The 18,840-nt window shown below is 41.8% G+C and overlaps 2 protein-coding genes across 4 annotated transcripts; one reads left to right on the forward strand and one right to left on the reverse strand.

Moving 5' to 3' along the window:
• Window positions 1-85: 85 nt before the first annotated feature.
• On the reverse strand, window positions 86-6,628 carry LOC147236529 (uncharacterized). 3 transcript variants are annotated; one of them, XM_086170197.1, is made up of 2 exons: window positions 6,488-6,628; window positions 86-3,564 (listed from the first exon to the last, which is right to left on the reverse strand). In XM_086170197.1, the coding sequence occupies exon 2, from the start codon at window positions 3,442-3,444 to the stop codon at window positions 1,783-1,785; it is 1,662 nt and encodes a 553-aa protein (XP_086026323.1). In that variant the 5' UTR covers window positions 3,445-3,564; window positions 6,488-6,628; the 3' UTR covers window positions 86-1,782. The 3 variants fall into 3 exon arrangements, with proteins under 3 accessions (XP_086026323.1, XP_086026342.1, XP_086026332.1); XM_086170216.1 differs by lacking the exon at window positions 6,488-6,628 and adding an exon at window positions 5,827-5,911; XM_086170206.1 differs by lacking the exon at window positions 6,488-6,628 and adding an exon at window positions 5,772-5,881.
• Window positions 6,629-10,393: 3,765 nt separating this feature from the next.
• On the forward strand, window positions 10,394-15,954 carry ftr14l (finTRIM family, member 14-like). Its single transcript, XM_086170227.1, has 7 exons — window positions 10,394-11,169; window positions 11,284-11,379; window positions 11,939-12,172; window positions 12,262-12,421; window positions 12,566-12,679; window positions 13,302-13,438; window positions 15,110-15,954. Exons 1-7 carry the CDS (start codon window positions 10,771-10,773, stop codon window positions 15,491-15,493), a joined length of 1,524 nt encoding a protein of 507 aa, XP_086026353.1. The 5' UTR covers window positions 10,394-10,770; the 3' UTR covers window positions 15,494-15,954.
• The last annotated feature ends 2,886 nt before the right edge of the window (window positions 15,955-18,840 follow it).

An 18,840-nucleotide genomic window follows, 5' to 3' on the forward strand; every position in this document is an offset into this window, starting at 1 on the left:
CCAGCACCCATGTAGTAAAAACGTTGTCACTATGGGGCTATCCACCTTTATTATGTCATAGAAACTCCAATAACAAAACTCCACAAGAGAGTCAAATAACCTTTATTTATCCATATATGTGCCACTCAGAAATTGGGAAGAGGTGTTACAGGATAAACCCTTAAGAGAAGCTTTTATGGATCATTTACAATTTTTCTTTCAAAATGAGGCCATTGACAAGAAGGGGGAAATAAAGACAAAGTCATAACAGTGTAAACACATGGTAATATACATGAAAGAAAAAAAAAAAGCAATAAGTATCTGTGACAAATTAAGATGTAGGGCAAGTTAGAATGGATAAGAAAAAAAGAAAAAAAAAACTCCTGGAAACCCTAACTTTTTCCAAATGACAGCTGAGCATACATTTTTACATTTCATGCAATAAGGCACCTATCTAACACAAGGAAGAAAACTATGCTACAGTTTGAAGCACAATTGTTATCCAAATAAAAGGAAAAGAAAATATTGCTCACCATAATATTCACTCCCATAAAAACTGTATATCTCTTGCTCCCTTTCTTATAACCCAAGCCATATCTAAAAAAATACATGTTTGTAAAAGATATTTTACAGAGAACAGTAAATAGAGCACAATCCATTGGAATTTGGAAAAGTCCTGTAAAATTGAGTATTTCCCATGTAGTCCACTTTTAGTTTACACAACCTTTTTGATCAAACTGAGTTTGGAACATGTATAACAGCTATCTATATCTACACAGGTAACTGAATTAGTCTCCAAAGCAAGAAGCCTGGGTAGTGGAAAATGCACAGTAAATAATTCAGACACGAGTCATGTTGTAGTAATGCTACCCAGTAGGTTTTATTTTCTATTACAAATTTTTCATATGGCTAAATTGCATGTCATTATAGAATCAGGTATCAGCCAGTATTGCTCTCTCTACAGTCTATGCAGCAGTGCTAACCCATTGGTAGACATACAAGAAATCAACCTCAAATATACAAGATGGCTCATGTCTGACGGAGCCCAAATTCAACAACAAGCTGCATGAGAACTCCTGCGACATGTTTATCTCCAACACGTAAAACAAATTAAAGTAGTAAAAGAAAAAAAGGTGGAGACAAAAGTGGATCTTACTATCAAAAATGCAATCCTCTGAAATAGCACACTAGTCACCTATACATATATAAAAGAAATCAGTAAGTATTTACAGTGGATCTCCTGTTTGCTTCACACAGGTTATGTGGGTGAAAAGGAGCTATTTAAATTGAGACGACACTTCGTAAGTTGGTAGCGTTGACTAAAGTTGCAGCTGAAAAGCACAAGCCCACCTGAAGGTACATTAACAGAATTCCTTTTAACAAAAAGGACCACCCAGAAAGCAATATTTCATTGAGTAGCAATTGTGTTATGTAGATCTTTAAATCACTTTAAATTCTTGAAGTGTTCATTGAGGGGCCTGCAAGTGAAGCACAATGACAAAAACAGAGGCTCCTTCAGAATCTAACTTTACGCTGTCCTCAAACCAAGTTGTCCAGGATCTTCTAGGAATTTTAAGTTCTATGTCCTCAGTCAAAGCCATCTGCCATTGAAGAATTGATTTTTTGCCCATTTATTCTCAACTAACCCTCTTTATGCTGTGCTTAACCACTTTTGTCAAAAAAAAGTAGGCCTGATATTTTTTGTGTGGCGATGGCTGGTATAAACAAATGGGGGAGCAGGGGATGTGTGCATTTGCATGGGCAGCACATGAGTGAAGGAGCTCACCAAGTAAGCACGAGAGCTCACTGATCTACATGGATCCTGTGGTGCCTAGACAGGGAAGATGAATGATTAAAGCCTTTTCCACACTGGGAGCACCTGTACGGTTTTTCTACAGACAGGATGCACTGTTTTGGGAAGGGGCTGTTCGGGAACCCCTTCACTGTGGGGATGGGGCTGTACTGCTCTGGTTGTGGTTGTGGTGATTGTGGCTGCTGCTGTTGCTGCTGCTGCTTATTTTCCAAGTGGATTCTCTGGTGCCTCGCAAGAGAGGAGGAGTGATTGAATGTTTTGCCACAGTGGCCACAGGTGTAACTCTTTCCATCTGAGTGGACTCTTTGGTGCCGGGACAGGGAAGAAGAATGATTGAACCCCTTATCACAGTGATGGCACATGTAGGGCTTCTCTCCCTGAAGGTGCACCCTTTGCTTTGGGGGGGTGCCGAAGGTCAGGGTTTTCCCGGGCTGAGGTGGAGAAAACACTGGGGTCTGCAGGTGGGTCTTGTGGTGGCGAGAGAGGGAGGACGAGTGATTAAAGCCCTTGTTGCAATGTCTGCATGTGTAGGGTTTCCCTCCAGCATGGACTTGCTGATGCTTCTTCAGGTGACGTTTGCGAACAAAACTCTTCCTGCACATGTTGCATTTGTACGGCTTCTCGCCTGAGTGGACCCTCTGGTGCTCCCTCAGAGTGGCTGCAGCCGCAAAACATTTTCCACACTGGGCACACCGGTGGGGTTTGTCTCCGAGCACAACTGCAGCATGGGTCTTCTGATGCTGCTTCAGGTTGGAAGTTGTAGCAAAACCTTTGCCACATTGGCCACAGGTATATGGCTTCTCACGTGCATGGACCTCCTGGTGCTTTTTCAGATGCCTTCTGCGAACAAAACTCTTCCTACATTGGGTGCACTTATAGGGCTTGTCCTCTGAATGCATCTTCATATGTTCTCTTAGGGTGATTGCAGCTGCAAAACTCTTGCCACATTCTGAGCATCGGTGAGGCTTATCAGGCAAGTGGATCATCTGATGAGACTTTAGGCTGAATGCGTCGATAACATCTTTGCCCATAATCTCAACACCTGCTGGAACATAGGGCTTTTCTTTCATGTGAATCTTCATGTGCTGCTTGAGGCTGGCCTCTACAGCAAAGCTCTCACCACAGTGCACACAAATATAAGGGTTGAGGTCCTTATGGATCTCAAAGTGTTGGTGAAGGTCAGCTATGCTGCCAAATATTTCCCCACATTCATTGCACTGCAGGCCATGGGCTTCATGTATAATGACGCCATTCTCAGACTCCACTGTCAACTCGCCACCATGGTCAGACTCTACTTTCACCACATGCTCACTTTCTGTCTTAAGCAGAACCTCTCCGAGCAAAGCTTCATTTCCTGTTGTCTTGATCTCTGCTCCAGTGAAACAGTGCATCTCACCATGTTCGACTTTGATGTAATCATGGTCCGTCTCAGCTACAATTGCATCCACGCAGGCTACAGCTCCAAGATCTGTTCCCAGTCCTTGGATCTTTAAGTCTGAGCCATGAATCTCCAGCTCTAATCCCCGCTTTTCTTCTGTCATGATCTCAGTTTCTGCTCCATAGTGAAGGTCGACATGGCTATGGGCTATGACACACTCCGACCCAAGTGTGTCAAGGCCGGGTGTGTCACATTCAGTCTCTGACTCTGCCATGAGAACACACTCCAGCCCCACGACCTCCGTTTTCTTGCCGGACGGTAACACAAGTAGGAACTTGGGATATAGATGTTGCTTTTGGTTTGTGCGACACTGTTGCTCTTCCGGGGTGTCAATCTGCAACATATATATATATATATATATAAAAAAAACATTGTGACAGTGCCAGGGTGCTCATTAACTTTCCCACAATCACACTAACCATGCCTGTGAGGACCTTATTTTTAAAACACGTCAAAAAAATATATCAAACATTACGTATCTTTTGCATGTGTGTAAATGGTATCTGAACAGTGGTAGGTTTCCTGAAAAACTGTTTCTCAATGAGTGAAAGAAACCAACTTCCCTGAACAACTGATTAATGAACAAAAAAAAAAGATTAACAATGGACGAAAAAAATCTGATTAGTAAGTTATTTACTTTGGTTAAATTAATGGTGTGCTATTTCAGGTACTTGTTGTAACCCAAATTACTGGTTACTGAGCACAGTTGTTGAATTTTACATTACAGAATAACACAAACTGTTAAACCAAGCCTTTTTCATACTTGCAAGTTATACTATACTCAAAGAAAGGGATAATTACCCAAGTCCAAAGAGAGGTTCTTGGTATAGATGTATTTCATTCATACTCTACAACATTCAATACTGTCAAGAATGCCTTTTATCATGGTCAATAACAGTTTAACAAGACTGGTGGAGAGTAGTGTTGACTTTCAACATCACATTGGTTATTTACATCAAAAACAGGTGTTTTGCTTTTTTTAATGTACCCCCTCAACATGATCTCATTTGGCGATAACATGTTCCTTAGGAGAACCACTTGAAAAAATCTGTTTATAATTTACAAAACAAATTCTGTCTGGCAGATCTAACCTCGGCTTCCTTCTATCAATATATCCACTATACTTGACAAATCAAATACAAGGGGGGAAAATCAAGTGAAAAAAAATTACTTCAATTCCATTAGACAAATTTGAATTAAAATTGTTAACGAGGTTAACTTCATCGGGTCAAGTTTTCCTCCCCTTACTCCTGGGGCATAATTTAATATTCCTATAAGCAAAAAAGGGGATGTAGTGAACGATTGTTGAAAGGGTATTGTTTATTTGACAAAAAGAAGCCCTTAATGTTTGATGGGCGTTTTATGGACCACTGTATACATGACTAAAAGTGTACTGGGAAGAAAAAAGGGTATGATTGGCTGACAGCAAATGAGTGATTAAACACAACTGCTACACCTGTGGGTTTATGATGCCCACCAGATGAAGAGTAGAGGTTCTCATGTTGCTTTCTGTTTCATACTTACACGCCATGCGCCAGGATCATATACAAAGCCACAATCAGTCTGCTAAGGGGCAAATTTCGCTAGCTAAGTTAGCTATGAAGGTGAGCTACTCCTTCCTTGCTAACATAATTGATGATATCAAAGGAGACCCATCATAATCTAGGTATGGATTCAAACCTTAACTGTGAGCCAAAGACAAACGCGCCGATCCGTGCCCATTACGCAATTCATTACTTGCTATTTGAAACAAAATCTGCACAGTGTATAGCCAGTTGTCATTAATGTGTCGTTAAAGGTACTTGAAATTGCTCGTTAGCTTCCCAAAACAGCTACAAATAGCTGCCATAGCCGCTAGTTAGCTGGCTATGGTCGAGGGAAACTTGTTAACGTCATAACAGCATTGTGTTAGCGGCTAATGTGTTCACGGTTTAGCGAGCTAACTAGCTTCATTGCGACCGCATCAAGCGGGCAACGCAATGAGTCTTGATGAAAAGAAAATTAATGCTCTTACTAACGATTTAAATCGAGTTAAATGACTTGGGGTACAACTAGGGGCGCGGATATTCTCCATGTGTGCATAGTAACAGGCCATCTTGTTCTGCCACACCAGCAGTTTCAGCTAGCCAAAACGACAATGCTCGCCTAAGATGGCTGCCGCTTGCTAACGTTAGCCACATTAGCTTCCGCCCTTCAAAACACGTTGAATTAGTTCAGCCCCAAAGCCATTCCCGAGGACGCCACAGAAATAAGAAAAGCCGCAAACTGGCACAACACAGAAAACGTCCTCCACAGTCTTACTGTGAGATACGAGCAAGGACGGCATTGATCAAGAGAGGTGGGTAGATTAGCAAGCTAAGAGCCACATCGCAGTTCTAATCAGGAGTTGGCTAGCTAAAACAAAGATGGCTAACGTAAACGTTGGGGGCGATGAATACTGCGTTAAAAGCCCGGGAAGGGTCTTCTTTTGCTTACATAAATATTCACGCAAGATTAAAATATTTCAGTCAACTCGAATGTTACACTCAAGTATAAACGTACTCTTAAATATGACCGATTCCTTCTCGTGGTAGCATATGAAGTCCAGGCTACAAACCTGAAGCCCTCTTGACTCTGTAGGAGCAACCTGCAACCCGCACGGACGACTTCAATGGCGGCCTTGCCTGTTAGCTCTGCAGCTACAGAGCACAGACGAGATTAGCGTATCGGCTACGTAGCACTGATGTCAAGCTAACAAGCCAGCTAATCCGGTTCCGTAGCAGACACACCGCAGCTACACCAGCTAGCAGTCCAGCAGAAGCCTTCAGATTGTAAAACACTGGAACGGAAGCTTTGCTTAAACGCCCATCCGACCATCTGATTTCGCTTGCAGCAGTGAATTGTGCGTCATTACAAGAAACAAGCACACAGATCGACTCTATACTTAACATCCACCTCGTATAACGTGGATTTGAAACTAAACTAAAATAGACCCATATGATGGTGTTGCCGTAGAAGTCGGCTTCCTAAGCGGAGCATACAGTTACCATCAGTGTGACTCAGGCCTGTATTTTTCCATTACAAAGTTCGGTAACATAAATAAGCTTTGCCGCGAACACGCGAGACATGAGTTTACTACCACTGACTAAGATTCGTGTACGATGATATTTAGTCTCTTTGCCACGATGTCTCTACTACACGTCTAGCAGGCTAATTTTAAACGATGTAAAAAAAACACCAATTGTAAGTGAATTTCATAAATGCTCATAGACACCCACCTATCTCTCCTTATCTCTTTTTACAGTCTGAAGAAGGAGAAGAAATCGTTAGATCGTTTCAAACTCCGGACTGTGGAGGGCTTTGCAAGCTGTTATGAGCTTCGTCCAATTGCTCTGTGTCTTCCTCTCTGCCCGTGTATGTAGCTGGCGCCAATGCTCATCTGGCGCCAACGTTAGGCTACCGACGCATATTAGCGAAAGTAATCGGTGGCGTTTCAAGTCGCCATAGAAACCATTGTCGCCCCCTGCAGTCCCGGAGGCGTCTATGGAACACAGGGCCTTACATTGACGAATGATGTTTTTCATAGTTAGGGAAATCTTTTGCACCTAACATAACTTATGGGCGTCAGTGTCTGAAAGTAAACCTGACTTAATGATTCTGCTAGTTATTTAGCTTTATTTGTTTGTGTTGTACGATCTCGTGTGTCAATATGATGGTTTGAGGTATCCCCAAGTTAGTCCCTTTGAAATGAATGTCTACTTTTTTTTAAAGAGTTTCAATTAAAAATGACAAGAATTATGATTTTGATGAACACAATCAATAAAATTATTATAAAACCTATTTTTTTAATGTTTAGGTTACAGCTGTTCCGCAATGGACTGCCACAAAGTAGAGCGCAAAATAAAATGGCTTTTCACCAGTTACTTCTATTATAGTTGGCATTTAACAAAAAACGTTTCAGCTCATGGGGTCTTATTGATTGTTTTCAGAGCAAGTAGTCCTTGCGTCTCCTATTGTTAAACAAAGGGGACATTACAAGGCGAATATATCTTGTGACAACATTGACTGGCATATTGGCATAAAATTTATATTTGCAGCTTAATATAAATCTTGAGTCCTATGTTTGTTTGCTCAGGTTGTCCTCTGCATTATGAAGAGGCAATAAAAGCTTATGATGTAAAGATGAGTGGGCACTATTCAGTGAAAGGGGTTGCTATGATGTCACATAGAGGGCCATGCAGGGTGAATATGCTCTCTATGATGTAATTGACCAAACATGTACTACTTTTTATGGCCTTATAATGGCTTTTGCTTTTCATTCCAGCTGTATCTACTAAATCAGAAATATTCTATATGTGTTTGACTCTGTATGTCTGTCTGTCCAGCAAATAATGGATTTAAAAATAAGGTGGAGAAGGTTGCAATGCTCAAAAAGGAGATCAGATAACCACAAGGTCACTTAGGGGAGGCTGTGACGTAACACAGGGGTGGGGAGGTTAATGTACCTCAAACCTTTTCATTAATGGTATATAAAGTGTGTGTGTGTGTGTGTGTGTGCGTGTGTGTGTGTGAGAACAGAGAGGGTGGAGCAGCAAAATCACAGAGGCAGAAGGCTACTACTATATGATGTCACACAGATAGCTCATGAGTAGAGAGCTCCTTGCATTGGGGTTAAAGCAGTTGAGCATTTTTTTTTACCATGCAGGAAATGAGTATGTGGGTAAATGACAAACAGTTTTGATACAGTTAAGCTGAATTAGGATAGGTGGTTGACACCACCTAAAACATATGTAGGAGTTAGATGGTACAGAGGGAATGGAATAATAATTTGTTCTCTGCAATTAACCCATCATGGATGAACTATGAGCAGTAGGCTGCCGTCCATCAGTGCCAGGGGAGCAGTTAAGGGTTCAGTGTCTTGCTCAACAACACTCTGACACACTGGGAGGAGCCGGGTATCGAACCAGCAATGTTCAGTTTCAAAGACAATTTCTCTACCTCCTGCGAGTCTAGATACAAAGAATGATAAATATTTACTGATGGATCAAAGGATCTTGAAATAAGCCAGAGGGGGCTGCAGTCGTTTCAAAAGTGATGTCTGGTTCTTGTGTAATTGTGTTATTTGCCATGCTGCAAGTCCATAATGGCATTAACATGCATAATGCAGCAACATATTAATCTCTAGTTATTTATTGAGTACTTACAGGTTCTCAGAAATGTCCTACCAAGGGTTGTTGGGATATGCTACAGGAGCTACCACTTATCTCAGTCAATGGTAATTCGTGAAAGACGATACTTTGTTTACTGATGATAAATCTGCATGTGATCAGATTTAAGGGAATCTTGAAGACTTTGGTTTAGGTGGTTTAAGATAAGATAAGATAAGATAAGATAAGATAAGATATATTTTATTGATCCCCATGAGGGAAAGTCTTTTGTCACAGCATTGTAACAATCACAGTATCAATAAATATGGGTAGAAATATAAATGGAGAGACAATTAAAAGATAGCAAAGACATCCACAACTAAATAGACAGCAGAGTGAACAACAAGGATATGAAAGGATATAAAAGAATGGTAAAAAAAAAAGACAGCAACGGGAAGAAAAAAGACAACCAAAACGACAAGGATAAGAACAAAAACAGAGTGACAATAGCAATGACAAAAATAAATAGGATGTGAATGGATTGAGACCATCAAGGATAAAAAATATAGACAACCGCGTTAGGGCATGACATGTGTCAATGAGTGAGGTAGTGGTAGCACAGATGCACCTCTGGCCGGTCAGAGATGTGTTCCATCCAGACTGCCGTTGTACAGTCTGATGGCGATGGGCACAAAGGAGTGTCCCAAGCGTTCAGTTCTGCACCAGGGTGGCTAACCGAGCAGACTTTCCTCACTAGCTTGTTGAGCCTGTTGACCTCACCAGTCCTGGCACCAACCCGCCAGCACACAATAGCGGCTACCATAGAGTGGTAGAAGGCCTTAAGGAGCCTGCTACAGACACCAAATGACCTCAGTCTCCTCAGGAAGTTTGGCTAAAAAATCTTGCAAATATATTTATTCATCTGTATATTTTATTAGCCCTGTTCACATGCAAATCTGGCTCGTGCCATTTCTGGGGATTCAAAAACTTTGTTCCAGAAATGTATACATGTGTGTAGGACATTGCCATTAACTATATTTTGGATCGCAATGCTCGATAATCGCAATTAAAATGAAACATGGATGAATATTTCCACTCAAGCAGTTTTGTAATTCTCTGTAGGTCTGTCTATTATTCATTTATTCATATAACATTTTTTAAACTTGAAATGCATTTGTAATGCAATACTCTCTTAGTTCCACAAGATGATGCTATTTTGTCAGCGTTGTGAGTGTTCTTCAGATACATTAGCGTATATATTTTACACACGCACGCACGCACACACGCACGCACACACACACACACACACACACACACACACACACACACACACACACACACACACACATACTTTATAAGAGTTAAAATGATGTGACATAAACATGATTTTAATGCTAATAAAATGGGACCTGGGACAGGTGTACAAGACAGTGGTGAGACCAGTGATGCTGTATTGCCTAGAAGCAGTTACAATGATGACAGGAGACAGAGCTGGAGGTAGGTTGCAGACATGAAGATGCTAAGGTTCTCTTTGGAAGTGACCTGGATGGATAGGATCAGGAAGTAGTCTATCAGAGGAACAGCACATGTTAGATGTTTTGGAGAGAAGGTCAGAAAAGACTTAGATGGTTTGGTCACTTACAGAAGAGAGATAGTGAATATATTGGTAGACGGATGCCAGAATTGGAACTAACAGACTGGAGGTCTAGAGGAAGACCAATGAGAAGATTTATGGATGTAGTGAGAGAGAATATGAAGTTAGTTGGTGTGAGAGAGGAGGATACAGACAATAGAGTTACATGGAAAAGGTTGATTCCCTGTGGTGACCCCTGAAGAGAGAAGCCGAAAGGAAATGAAGAAGGAGTATACATTTGGGCTACTTTCTACTTCTAATTCCTAACTTTTCAGAGAGAAATGTTTACTGTACTAGATTTGTGTGACACATTTAGTTTTCTGATGAAGATTCCCCATGACACAATAGTACTCCGTTAGTTTCCATATAAAGAGCCCTAACCCTTGCATTCACTTGAAAGCATAAAGTAAGTATCCTGAAACTACAGTACTGCTCAGGTAAAGATTATTTTAACACCTCTGCTTAGTTTCTTTTGCAATACCAGCCATTCCCCCTTCATCAAACACCCAACTAGGAATACTGGTTTTACCATGTGAACAGACAACATAGCAATCATTCTGTCACACACAGTGTCACTCGCAGTTTCACTGAAGCGACTGAACTCAGTTGATCTTAATCTTGCTCTCAATTTTGTTTGTGGATTTTTTTATTATATTTTTTTTCGTCTTCCTTTTTTGCTGGAGATTTACATTTTTTGAACAGAAGGTCAAGTTTTTTCTTCAGGCTTGATTCTTAATTTTACCATTGTATTTACTGGACATCACTGCGAATTTCAGTGAAAATGTCCCACCCGAGCACTCTGGATTTAGACAGATACGGCAGCTTGGACAGATCTCATCATTCCACTGGACGTAGCCAGTCAAGGATGCAGGGCAGGAGTGGAGATGTCCTTTGTGACTTCTGCACAACCAGAAAGCAGAAGGCTGAGAAGTCATGCTTGGTGTGTCTGGCATCTTACTGTGAGGATCACCTCCAGTCTCACTATGACTACCCTGCTTTGATGAAACATAAAATGGTCAAAGCCACTGGTCAAATGAGAGAGAAGATTTGTGCTCAGCACGACAAACTGCTGGAGGCATTTTGTCGCACCGATCAGACACCAGTGTGTGTTTTGTGCATGATGGATGAACACAAACATCATGACATTGTCCCAGCTGGAACAGAGAGGACAGAGAAACAAGTGAGTGGTAGATACAGTACAGTTAATATTCACTGAAGGCTTTTAAAGTTTGATAGTTATTGCCAGTGCCAACACCCAACAAGTATAGTGTTTCTATTATTGTATTCTCCACAGAAACAACTTGGTACAACACTCCACAAATCTCAACAGCGGATAAACCAGAGAATTAAAAAATGGCAGGATCTTCGACAAGCTGTGGAGTCAGTTAAAGTATGTATAAAGCTACAGGCATTTTGTAGTTATCTTTTGTCACTTTCTCTCGATTGCTTGGGCCACAGTACATGCAACAAACATCATGATATTGAGAAAGTTCTTAAAACATTCATGCATCATAAACTTTGTATAGGTGTGCTGGATAAACACTGCAAAAATGGTTTCTATTGCACAATAGGGAATACTTAAATCTCCAGTAACCTGCAACAAAGAATTTGTTGCTGGTTTTAATATTGTAATCATTTTAATAAATATTTATTTAATAAGTATTATAGAGGCTATTGGTAATTTATTCATGGCATTCATTGATTATACTGAACAAATCATGTTAATTAGGTAATTATGAGCTGAAAACTGAAAAAACAAGTAATAAATTATACAGGTCTGGATATAGACAGTAAAATTGTGTCTCACAATTTTGGAAATCAAAAGAACCTAAGATTTACTGTTATACAAGATACAGTTGGCCCATTTTTTCAGTGTATGTATATCAGTATACTGCCATGAGCTCCTTTCCATCCACACAATAAACTCTACCATTTCTTCCTTTTTTCAGCACTCAGCTCAATCTGTCCTGGAGGAGAACGAACGCATTTTCACTGAACTTCTCCGTTCCATCGAGCGGAAGTACAATGAAATCAAGGAGATGATCCGCTCCCATGAAAAGACCACTGTGACACGAGGTGAAATATTATTAGACCGTTTGGAGGAAGAGATCACTCTGCTGAGGAAGAGGCACACTGACCTGGAGAAGCTGTCTCACACTGATGATCACATACACTTCCTGCAGGTAATGCTGAAATCCAGCTGTACTATGTGGGTTCAAGGCCCAAGACAGAGTTTTCCTATCTCATATTTGTCCTCCTGCCATTTTGGTAGAGTTGGCAGTCTCTGTCAGGGCCCTCCGGATATGAAGACCTCAACAGTGTCAGCGTTGCTCCCAATTATTCCTTTGATGCCACTAAAAGAGCCATTTCTGCAATGAAATTACAAGTGGAGGAAATCAGCAAAAGAGAAACAAGCAAAATCTCTTCTGCAGGTTTGAAATAATAGATATTAGTATCCATGTCTTTTTGCAAAGGACTCCTATTTCAAGAATGTTGGTTTGTGTGCTTGTTTTGTACGTGACACTATCCTTTCCATCCCCTTTTGTCTTGATTTTTTGTTCTTATTTTTTTAATAGTGAAGGAAGTCTATATCACACAAGAAAGTGGGACAGCAACAAGAAGAGAGTCTATTTTGAGAGAAGACCGAAGGGCAACAGAAGAACCCAAGATAAGAGAAGATTTCTTGAAATGTGATTGAATCAACTCTACCCACATAGAACATCAACCTGCCTTGAACTAAATCATGGACATTTTAGCCCATTGCCTTGCTACTTTATAGCCATATAAAAAGAACAGCTTTCAGATTTTATTTTGTAGTCAGGAAGTTCTAGTTATGGTCCTATACAATGACAACACCCACAGATGTAACAATAGAGCAGTATTATGACATGGTGAAATGACTGAAACTAGTGTTACGGAAGCTAACAAAGTAGAACTGGTTTGGTGTTCTACTCCTTGTTACGCTCTGGAACAAGTTGCAGAGCAGGTTTGAGGAAATGAAAAAAAGTAAACATCGAGCTCAGGATCATTTGAACAAATAGAGGTGTTCCTGCTTTTGTTTTAAGAAGCATTCACAATATGTTTGGATAGAAATTTTGGTGACATTTGGTGATGTATTAGTGACTGACATTTTTGATAATAAATTAGTTTACCTTGGATTACAAATTGTCACCGACATGGTCTCATGTCCACACTCTTCTTCACTATTAACATTGCTTTGGAAAAGTGAATGAAAAATATTAAAATGGCATAATGAGCACTAATATTAATTCAATGAGCACTCTAATCATTTTATTGTCCTGCATCGGTCAGATTCCAGCCAGTTGATTCTGGATGTCAACAGTGTCCACCGGAACCTCCACTTGTCTGAGGGGAATCGAACAGCTACGATGAAGAGTGAGGCGAAAAACTACCCCGAACATCCCGATAGATTTGACCACTGGCAGCAGGTAAGCACTTTACTGTAGGCTCTTTGCATTTCAGTTGTGAACACTGCGATGCACTGACAACTAAAACAGTCAAATCCTTACATTTGAAGCCAAGATTAGTGACAAATATTCCTTTTGATGGTTCTGAAGTTTTTAAATGTAAATGACATACTACTGGGGGACCTTCTTGTGTGGAGTTTTCATGTTTCCTCCCACAGTCCAAAAACATGCAGCAGGTTCACTGGAGAAATTGAATGAGAGTGCATGGTCTGTCTATATATGTGGCCAGTGCAGAGTATACCCCGCGTCTCGTCCAATGGCAGCGAGGATAAGCTCCTGCGACTTCGAGTAGGCTAAGTGGTAGATAATGGATGGTTGGATAGCATTTTGCTGACTGACTAGTTAGATTAAATTGATTTCAAGTCATTTGAAAAGTTAATCTTTGAACAAAAAGGAAAGAGATAAAGGGATTTGTCATTATATGCTCTATTACATGTTCACAGTCAAATAACATAAAGAATAAAGACAGTGCTTCCACCTATTGCCATCAGACATCCATCAATCTATTGCTATGACTCATATGCCTGACACCTAAAATGTCTCAAGTTTACCAAGTTTTGGTTGAATTTCCATTTTCATCATTCAATTCCCCTTCTATGTGTGTGTGCATGGGTGTGTGTGTGGCAGGGAGAGTGGTTAAGTCTGTGAACAGTGATGCTGAGCATGAGTGTATATGTGACCAAGCAGAAATCTGAGTTACATTGTATTTGCACTATATAATGAAAATCAAGCTTTTATACTTCTACTTTCTATTACAGACTGATACCATGTTGTGTGAGACTAGAATTGGACACAGTACCAGATGTTGCTACCCCTTTGTCAAACCTCTACTCCCCCTAAGCTTGTTAATCTTTAACTTTTTTCATGGGCTGCTGTCATTTATAATCGCTACCTCTTTTCTTTCCACCCATGTTCTCACCCAAACTTAATTTGTGTTTGTTTCCCAGTCCTCATATTCTGTGTGAAATACTTTCACTTAAAAGTAAGTCCCCCTCTTGCTCCTTTTACTAATTCTCCTCCCCTTGTTCCCCATCCTTCCCACCCTCCGACCTATCATGTCTCACCGACTCTTACCCATATCGTTCAAAATCAGACTTCAACACACCGCACACAGCTTGCAGTCTAGATCATTAAAAGTTGAGCTTCCTGCATTCCAGTAACATCATTTCACATTTTTAGCAGACTGTGGCTGTGTACCAGTTTTTCTGGTCCAGTACTTTGGTCCACATACAAGTATTGTGTCCAGTCTTGAACATTAAAAGTTGAGCTTCTTGTAACCCAGTAATGTCATATCACATTTTTAGCGGTCTGTAGCTATGCACCAGTTTTCTGTTCTAGAACTTTGGTCCACATATAAATATTGTGTTCTGGTATTAAAAGGTGTTATTCTGGTTTTGAACACCTTGGATGTGCCCTTAATTGGAAACCCTGATTCCCCTGCATTCAAGCACATTTTCAGTTGTCAAACATTCCCTGTTGATAGACAGATATCTGCTAAGATTATGTTTATATCGATATGATTTTACCAAGCTTTTCATTTTCCCTGGAAGCTGTATTTCTCAGATTACATGCTATACTCTCAGCTGCTGCTATGCATAAACCAATAGCTGAGTTTAATCCATTTGTTTTCAGGTGCTGTGTAAGGAAAGCGTGACTGGGACCCGTGCTTACTGGGAGGTGGACTGGAAGGGAACAGAGGTAGATGTGGCTGTTACCTACAGGGGAATCCTTCGTAAAGGGAATAGCAATGAGTGCAGCCTGGGCTGGAACAATAAGTCCTGGAGCCTCTACTGCTCTGAGTCCAAATTTTCTTTTGTGCACAATAATAAGAGCACAGACTTACCAGTCCCGAGGTCATCTCGGATAGGCGTCTACCTCGATCATCCTGCTGGGATCCTAGCTTTTTACAGTGTGGCTGATGGCATGCAGCTTCTGCACAGAATCCAAACTATATTTACCGAGCCTGTTTACCCTGCTTTCAGTGTGTGGGGATTCAGTAGCAGCATAAGAGTTTAGAAGAGATTTCAGCTGGGTGGGACAGAAATTCATATATAATTTTAATGTTTTTTCATTATTTTTTTCCGCACCAGGTGATTGTTACATTAATTGTTTGTGAATTTAGGATACATTCTCTGGTACTCTGTCTGCTAAGGGAGGATTGCAATTTTGCCTAAAAGTAAAAAAATAATAGTCACGAAAAGGGAAATTTGCATTTCTTTCACAATCCATCCATCTTTTATATTTTCTCTTGTTAAACATGTTTCTCTCACTTTTATTGAGGATGAATCATCATAACTAATGTGAAACAAATTCAATCAAAGTTCATAAAACTTAAGATTCCTAGACCTTGAAATGTGAAATTGCTCATGATCTCCTACTTTGTGTCTCTTTCTACTCAACCCAAATCATTATGAATAATCATACTTGGAAGTGTTTCATACTTGACTATTAAATAAAGTATATCTACTCTGCTCTCACAAGATTCCTTACTTCTGCATTTTTAATCACAAATGGATTAAGAGGTTAGTTAAGGGTTGTGTTAACACCACATACATGAGGGAAGTAGTCCTAACAGTTCAGTAGGGGAAACTAAAGTATTGTGGTGGACACTAAGGGGTGTGGCCTCTCTAGGGGCTTGCAACATGGCTTAAGTTGGGGGCATTATGGTCCACGGAAGTTCAGTCAGTTTTGGTGTTGGTGTTTAAGGAATAAAGTAAGAACTTGCCTTCGTCTCTGCAGTCCTTCCTTTCCACACCACATTGGTGACACTGTTCTGACTCGGACCGAGTGTGTGACCACACTTCAGCCATGTCGCCCTGACTCCCACAGCTGGCCGTTTTCTGCGTGTTCTCGGAGTTCTGGCAGAGCGACCCGGCCTCCTAGTTCTAGCATATCGAGGCGCTTTTCCACTTGCGTGGAATTGTCTCAGAGGATGCCAGGTACTTTCTGGTACTCACTGCACTCAAGGCGAGTTTTTTGCTGCTGTTGTGTGACCCACCAAAAAATGGTAAATACGCCGCCCTCAAACAGCGCTGCAGAGCGGGCAGACTCTTGTCCCTGTCCAGTTTGAGCGACAGAAGCGCCATGGACTTGATGAACAACATGCTGTCGCTGCATGGATCGGACAAAGGTGGTTTCCTTTTCCCTCACATTTTCCTGTGCCAGCTCCTGCCTTGTGCGTGCAGCCTTGGCTAACTCCCGGCTTCTGGTTGCCCGTGAATGCCAGGGTAGCGGAGGAGGCCGACCATGTCCTGCTAGCTACCAGGCGGCTAGACATCCACAGCGAGGTGTGGGAGCCCCTGCAGACGGTGCCAGTCCACGTGGATCCAGCCCTGTTGGCTTGAGTGACTGTCCAGAGAGGACATGGGACTGACTTCTGCTTTTTCAACCTGTGGTTAGGCGGCATGTCACGACACTGCGTTCCGCCATGCTCCCTCAAGGTGCTGAGGAGATCCAAGGCCGGCGTACGAGTGGCAGCTGTGGACACTGGCGGACACACTCAGCAGATGTTCATCAGGGACTCAGGGTCAGGAAGACGGTTTCTGGTGGACTCTGACTTGCAGAAGAACCTTCTACCTCTGATGCGAGTGGACAAACAAGCCAGAGGCGGCAGCCCACTACTGAACGCAGCTAACGGTTTGTCCATTGCGACATTTGGCACAAGGTCAGTGTCTGTTTGTTTCCACGGCTATCATTTTGAGTGGGATTTTGCGATTGCTCCCATCACTGTCACCGTCATCGGCGCGGACGTCCTGTGTGCCAATGGTCTGCTTGTGGACATGACAAACGTTTAATTGATGCTTTGTCTTTCCCCACTTTCACCATTGTTTTTCAACATTTACTAGTATATTTTCTGTTATTCATTACACCTGCCTTTTCCACCCCGTTCACTGAACACAGTGTGGAGCATTTCATTCCCATGGTGGGACCTTCTGTTTTCATGTGGATAAACCGGCCACGGCTAAGGAGGAGTTCACCACCATGGAGCATCTGGGGATTGTGAGGCGGTCCAACAGCCTGTGGGCTTCCCCGCTCCGCAGGCCAATGGGTCTTGGAATCCTTGCAGCGACTTTCACTGTTTGAACAACGTCACTGGTAACGACTGCTACCCCACCCCCCACATTCAGGACTTCTTCGAAAGGCTATTGGGCACCACCATCTCCTCCAAGGTGGAACTGGTGCACAGTTATCACAAGGTGCCCGTGCACGAGGAGCATCTGTCCGAGACTGTGGTGATCACCCCATTTGGGCTTTTAAAGTTCCAGCGCATGCCTTTTGGCTTGAAGGGAGCTGTTCAAACCTTTCAGAGGCTCATGGACTCAGTGCTGCGGGACCTTATTTTTTGTGTTCATCTCTAGATGACATTCTGGTGGCCAGCCTGTCAGCTGATGAGCACCTGACACAGGTTTTCCGTCAGTTGGATGAACACGGCCTCATAGTCAAGAAGGCGGGCATCAGAGTCGACTGGACCCCCAAAAGGTTCCAGGCTTTTGACAGGGAAAAGCACGGATTGGCTAACGTGGACCTTCTTGCCCACGGCATTCACAATGTTAATGACCGATGCATCTAACATCTAAAAAAAAAAAACAAAACAAAAAAAAAAAAAAACACCCCACCACACCACAAAAATCAACCAAAGTCTGTTCAAAGTTCCATGTATGCTTGTGTGAAAGTGAAACACCATCAAGCTCTTCTGCTTTATCACTCTGGAATTCAGTGATACAATATCTAATACTGTATGTTAATGTAAAATATTGAAGGGCAGACTTCAATACACTTTCAGATGTCTTGGGATTAATTTAGGTCCCAAAGAGGATACATTTAATTAGTTTGGAGGCGCGAGAGAAAGTTTGCTTCGTCCAGTTCATCCACTGCAGCAATAATATGTGAATACTGTAGGGGGCCGCAGTGATATATTTTGAAACAAATGAACACACAGGATTGTCACACACTCGTAGGACACACAATTTACACGTCAATTTCATACGTATTACTTATCAGGTGGCACTGTTGTAAAAGTAGCCACGGATCTGTCATCGAATTGAGAAAACTCACCAAACGTAGGAGCGTTTGATTATTATGTAAAACACACCAGGATGAATTTCACACACGCGTCAAAATGAAGACAAACCTCATTGAGGTTGGGTTCGTATTGAGGCCACACAAGCTCATAATGCCAATCTTTGCAGCGACACTCCTCTATCTCGAAATGTTTTTGTTAATCTTTGCGACTCCGCGCCGGCACTGCGCCGCTGAAGTGGACTGAGCGCACTCTGGTGCTCCAGGTTGAGAGGGGCGGAGTGAAACAGCTGGATACATTGGAGTGTCTCGTGGCGGCGATGAGACCCGCTAGCGGGATTCTG

Source organism: Fistularia commersonii, chromosome 2 (assembly GCF_037954325.1).
Source record: "Fistularia commersonii isolate RoL2024-O1a breed Wild chromosome 2, RoL_Fcom_v1.0, whole genome shotgun sequence".
Lineage (NCBI taxonomy): Eukaryota > Metazoa > Chordata > Actinopteri > Syngnathiformes > Fistulariidae > Fistularia > Fistularia commersonii.

Coding starts and splice junctions, on each gene's coding strand:
- LOC147236529 (XM_086170197.1), bottom strand. CDS start 3,444: ATGGCAGAGTCAGAGACTGAATGTGACACACCCGGCCTTGACACACTT.
- ftr14l (XM_086170227.1), top strand. CDS start 10,771: ATGTCCCACCCGAGCACTCTGGATTTAGACAGATACGGCAGCTTGGAC. Junction 11,170..11,283: donor CAGAGAGGACAGAGAAACAA/GTGAGTGGTAGA, acceptor TATTCTCCACAG/AAACAACTTGGTACAACACT. Junction 12,422..12,565: donor AAGCAAAATCTCTTCTGCAG/GTTTGAAATAAT, acceptor TTTTTTTAATAG/TGAAGGAAGTCTATATCACA.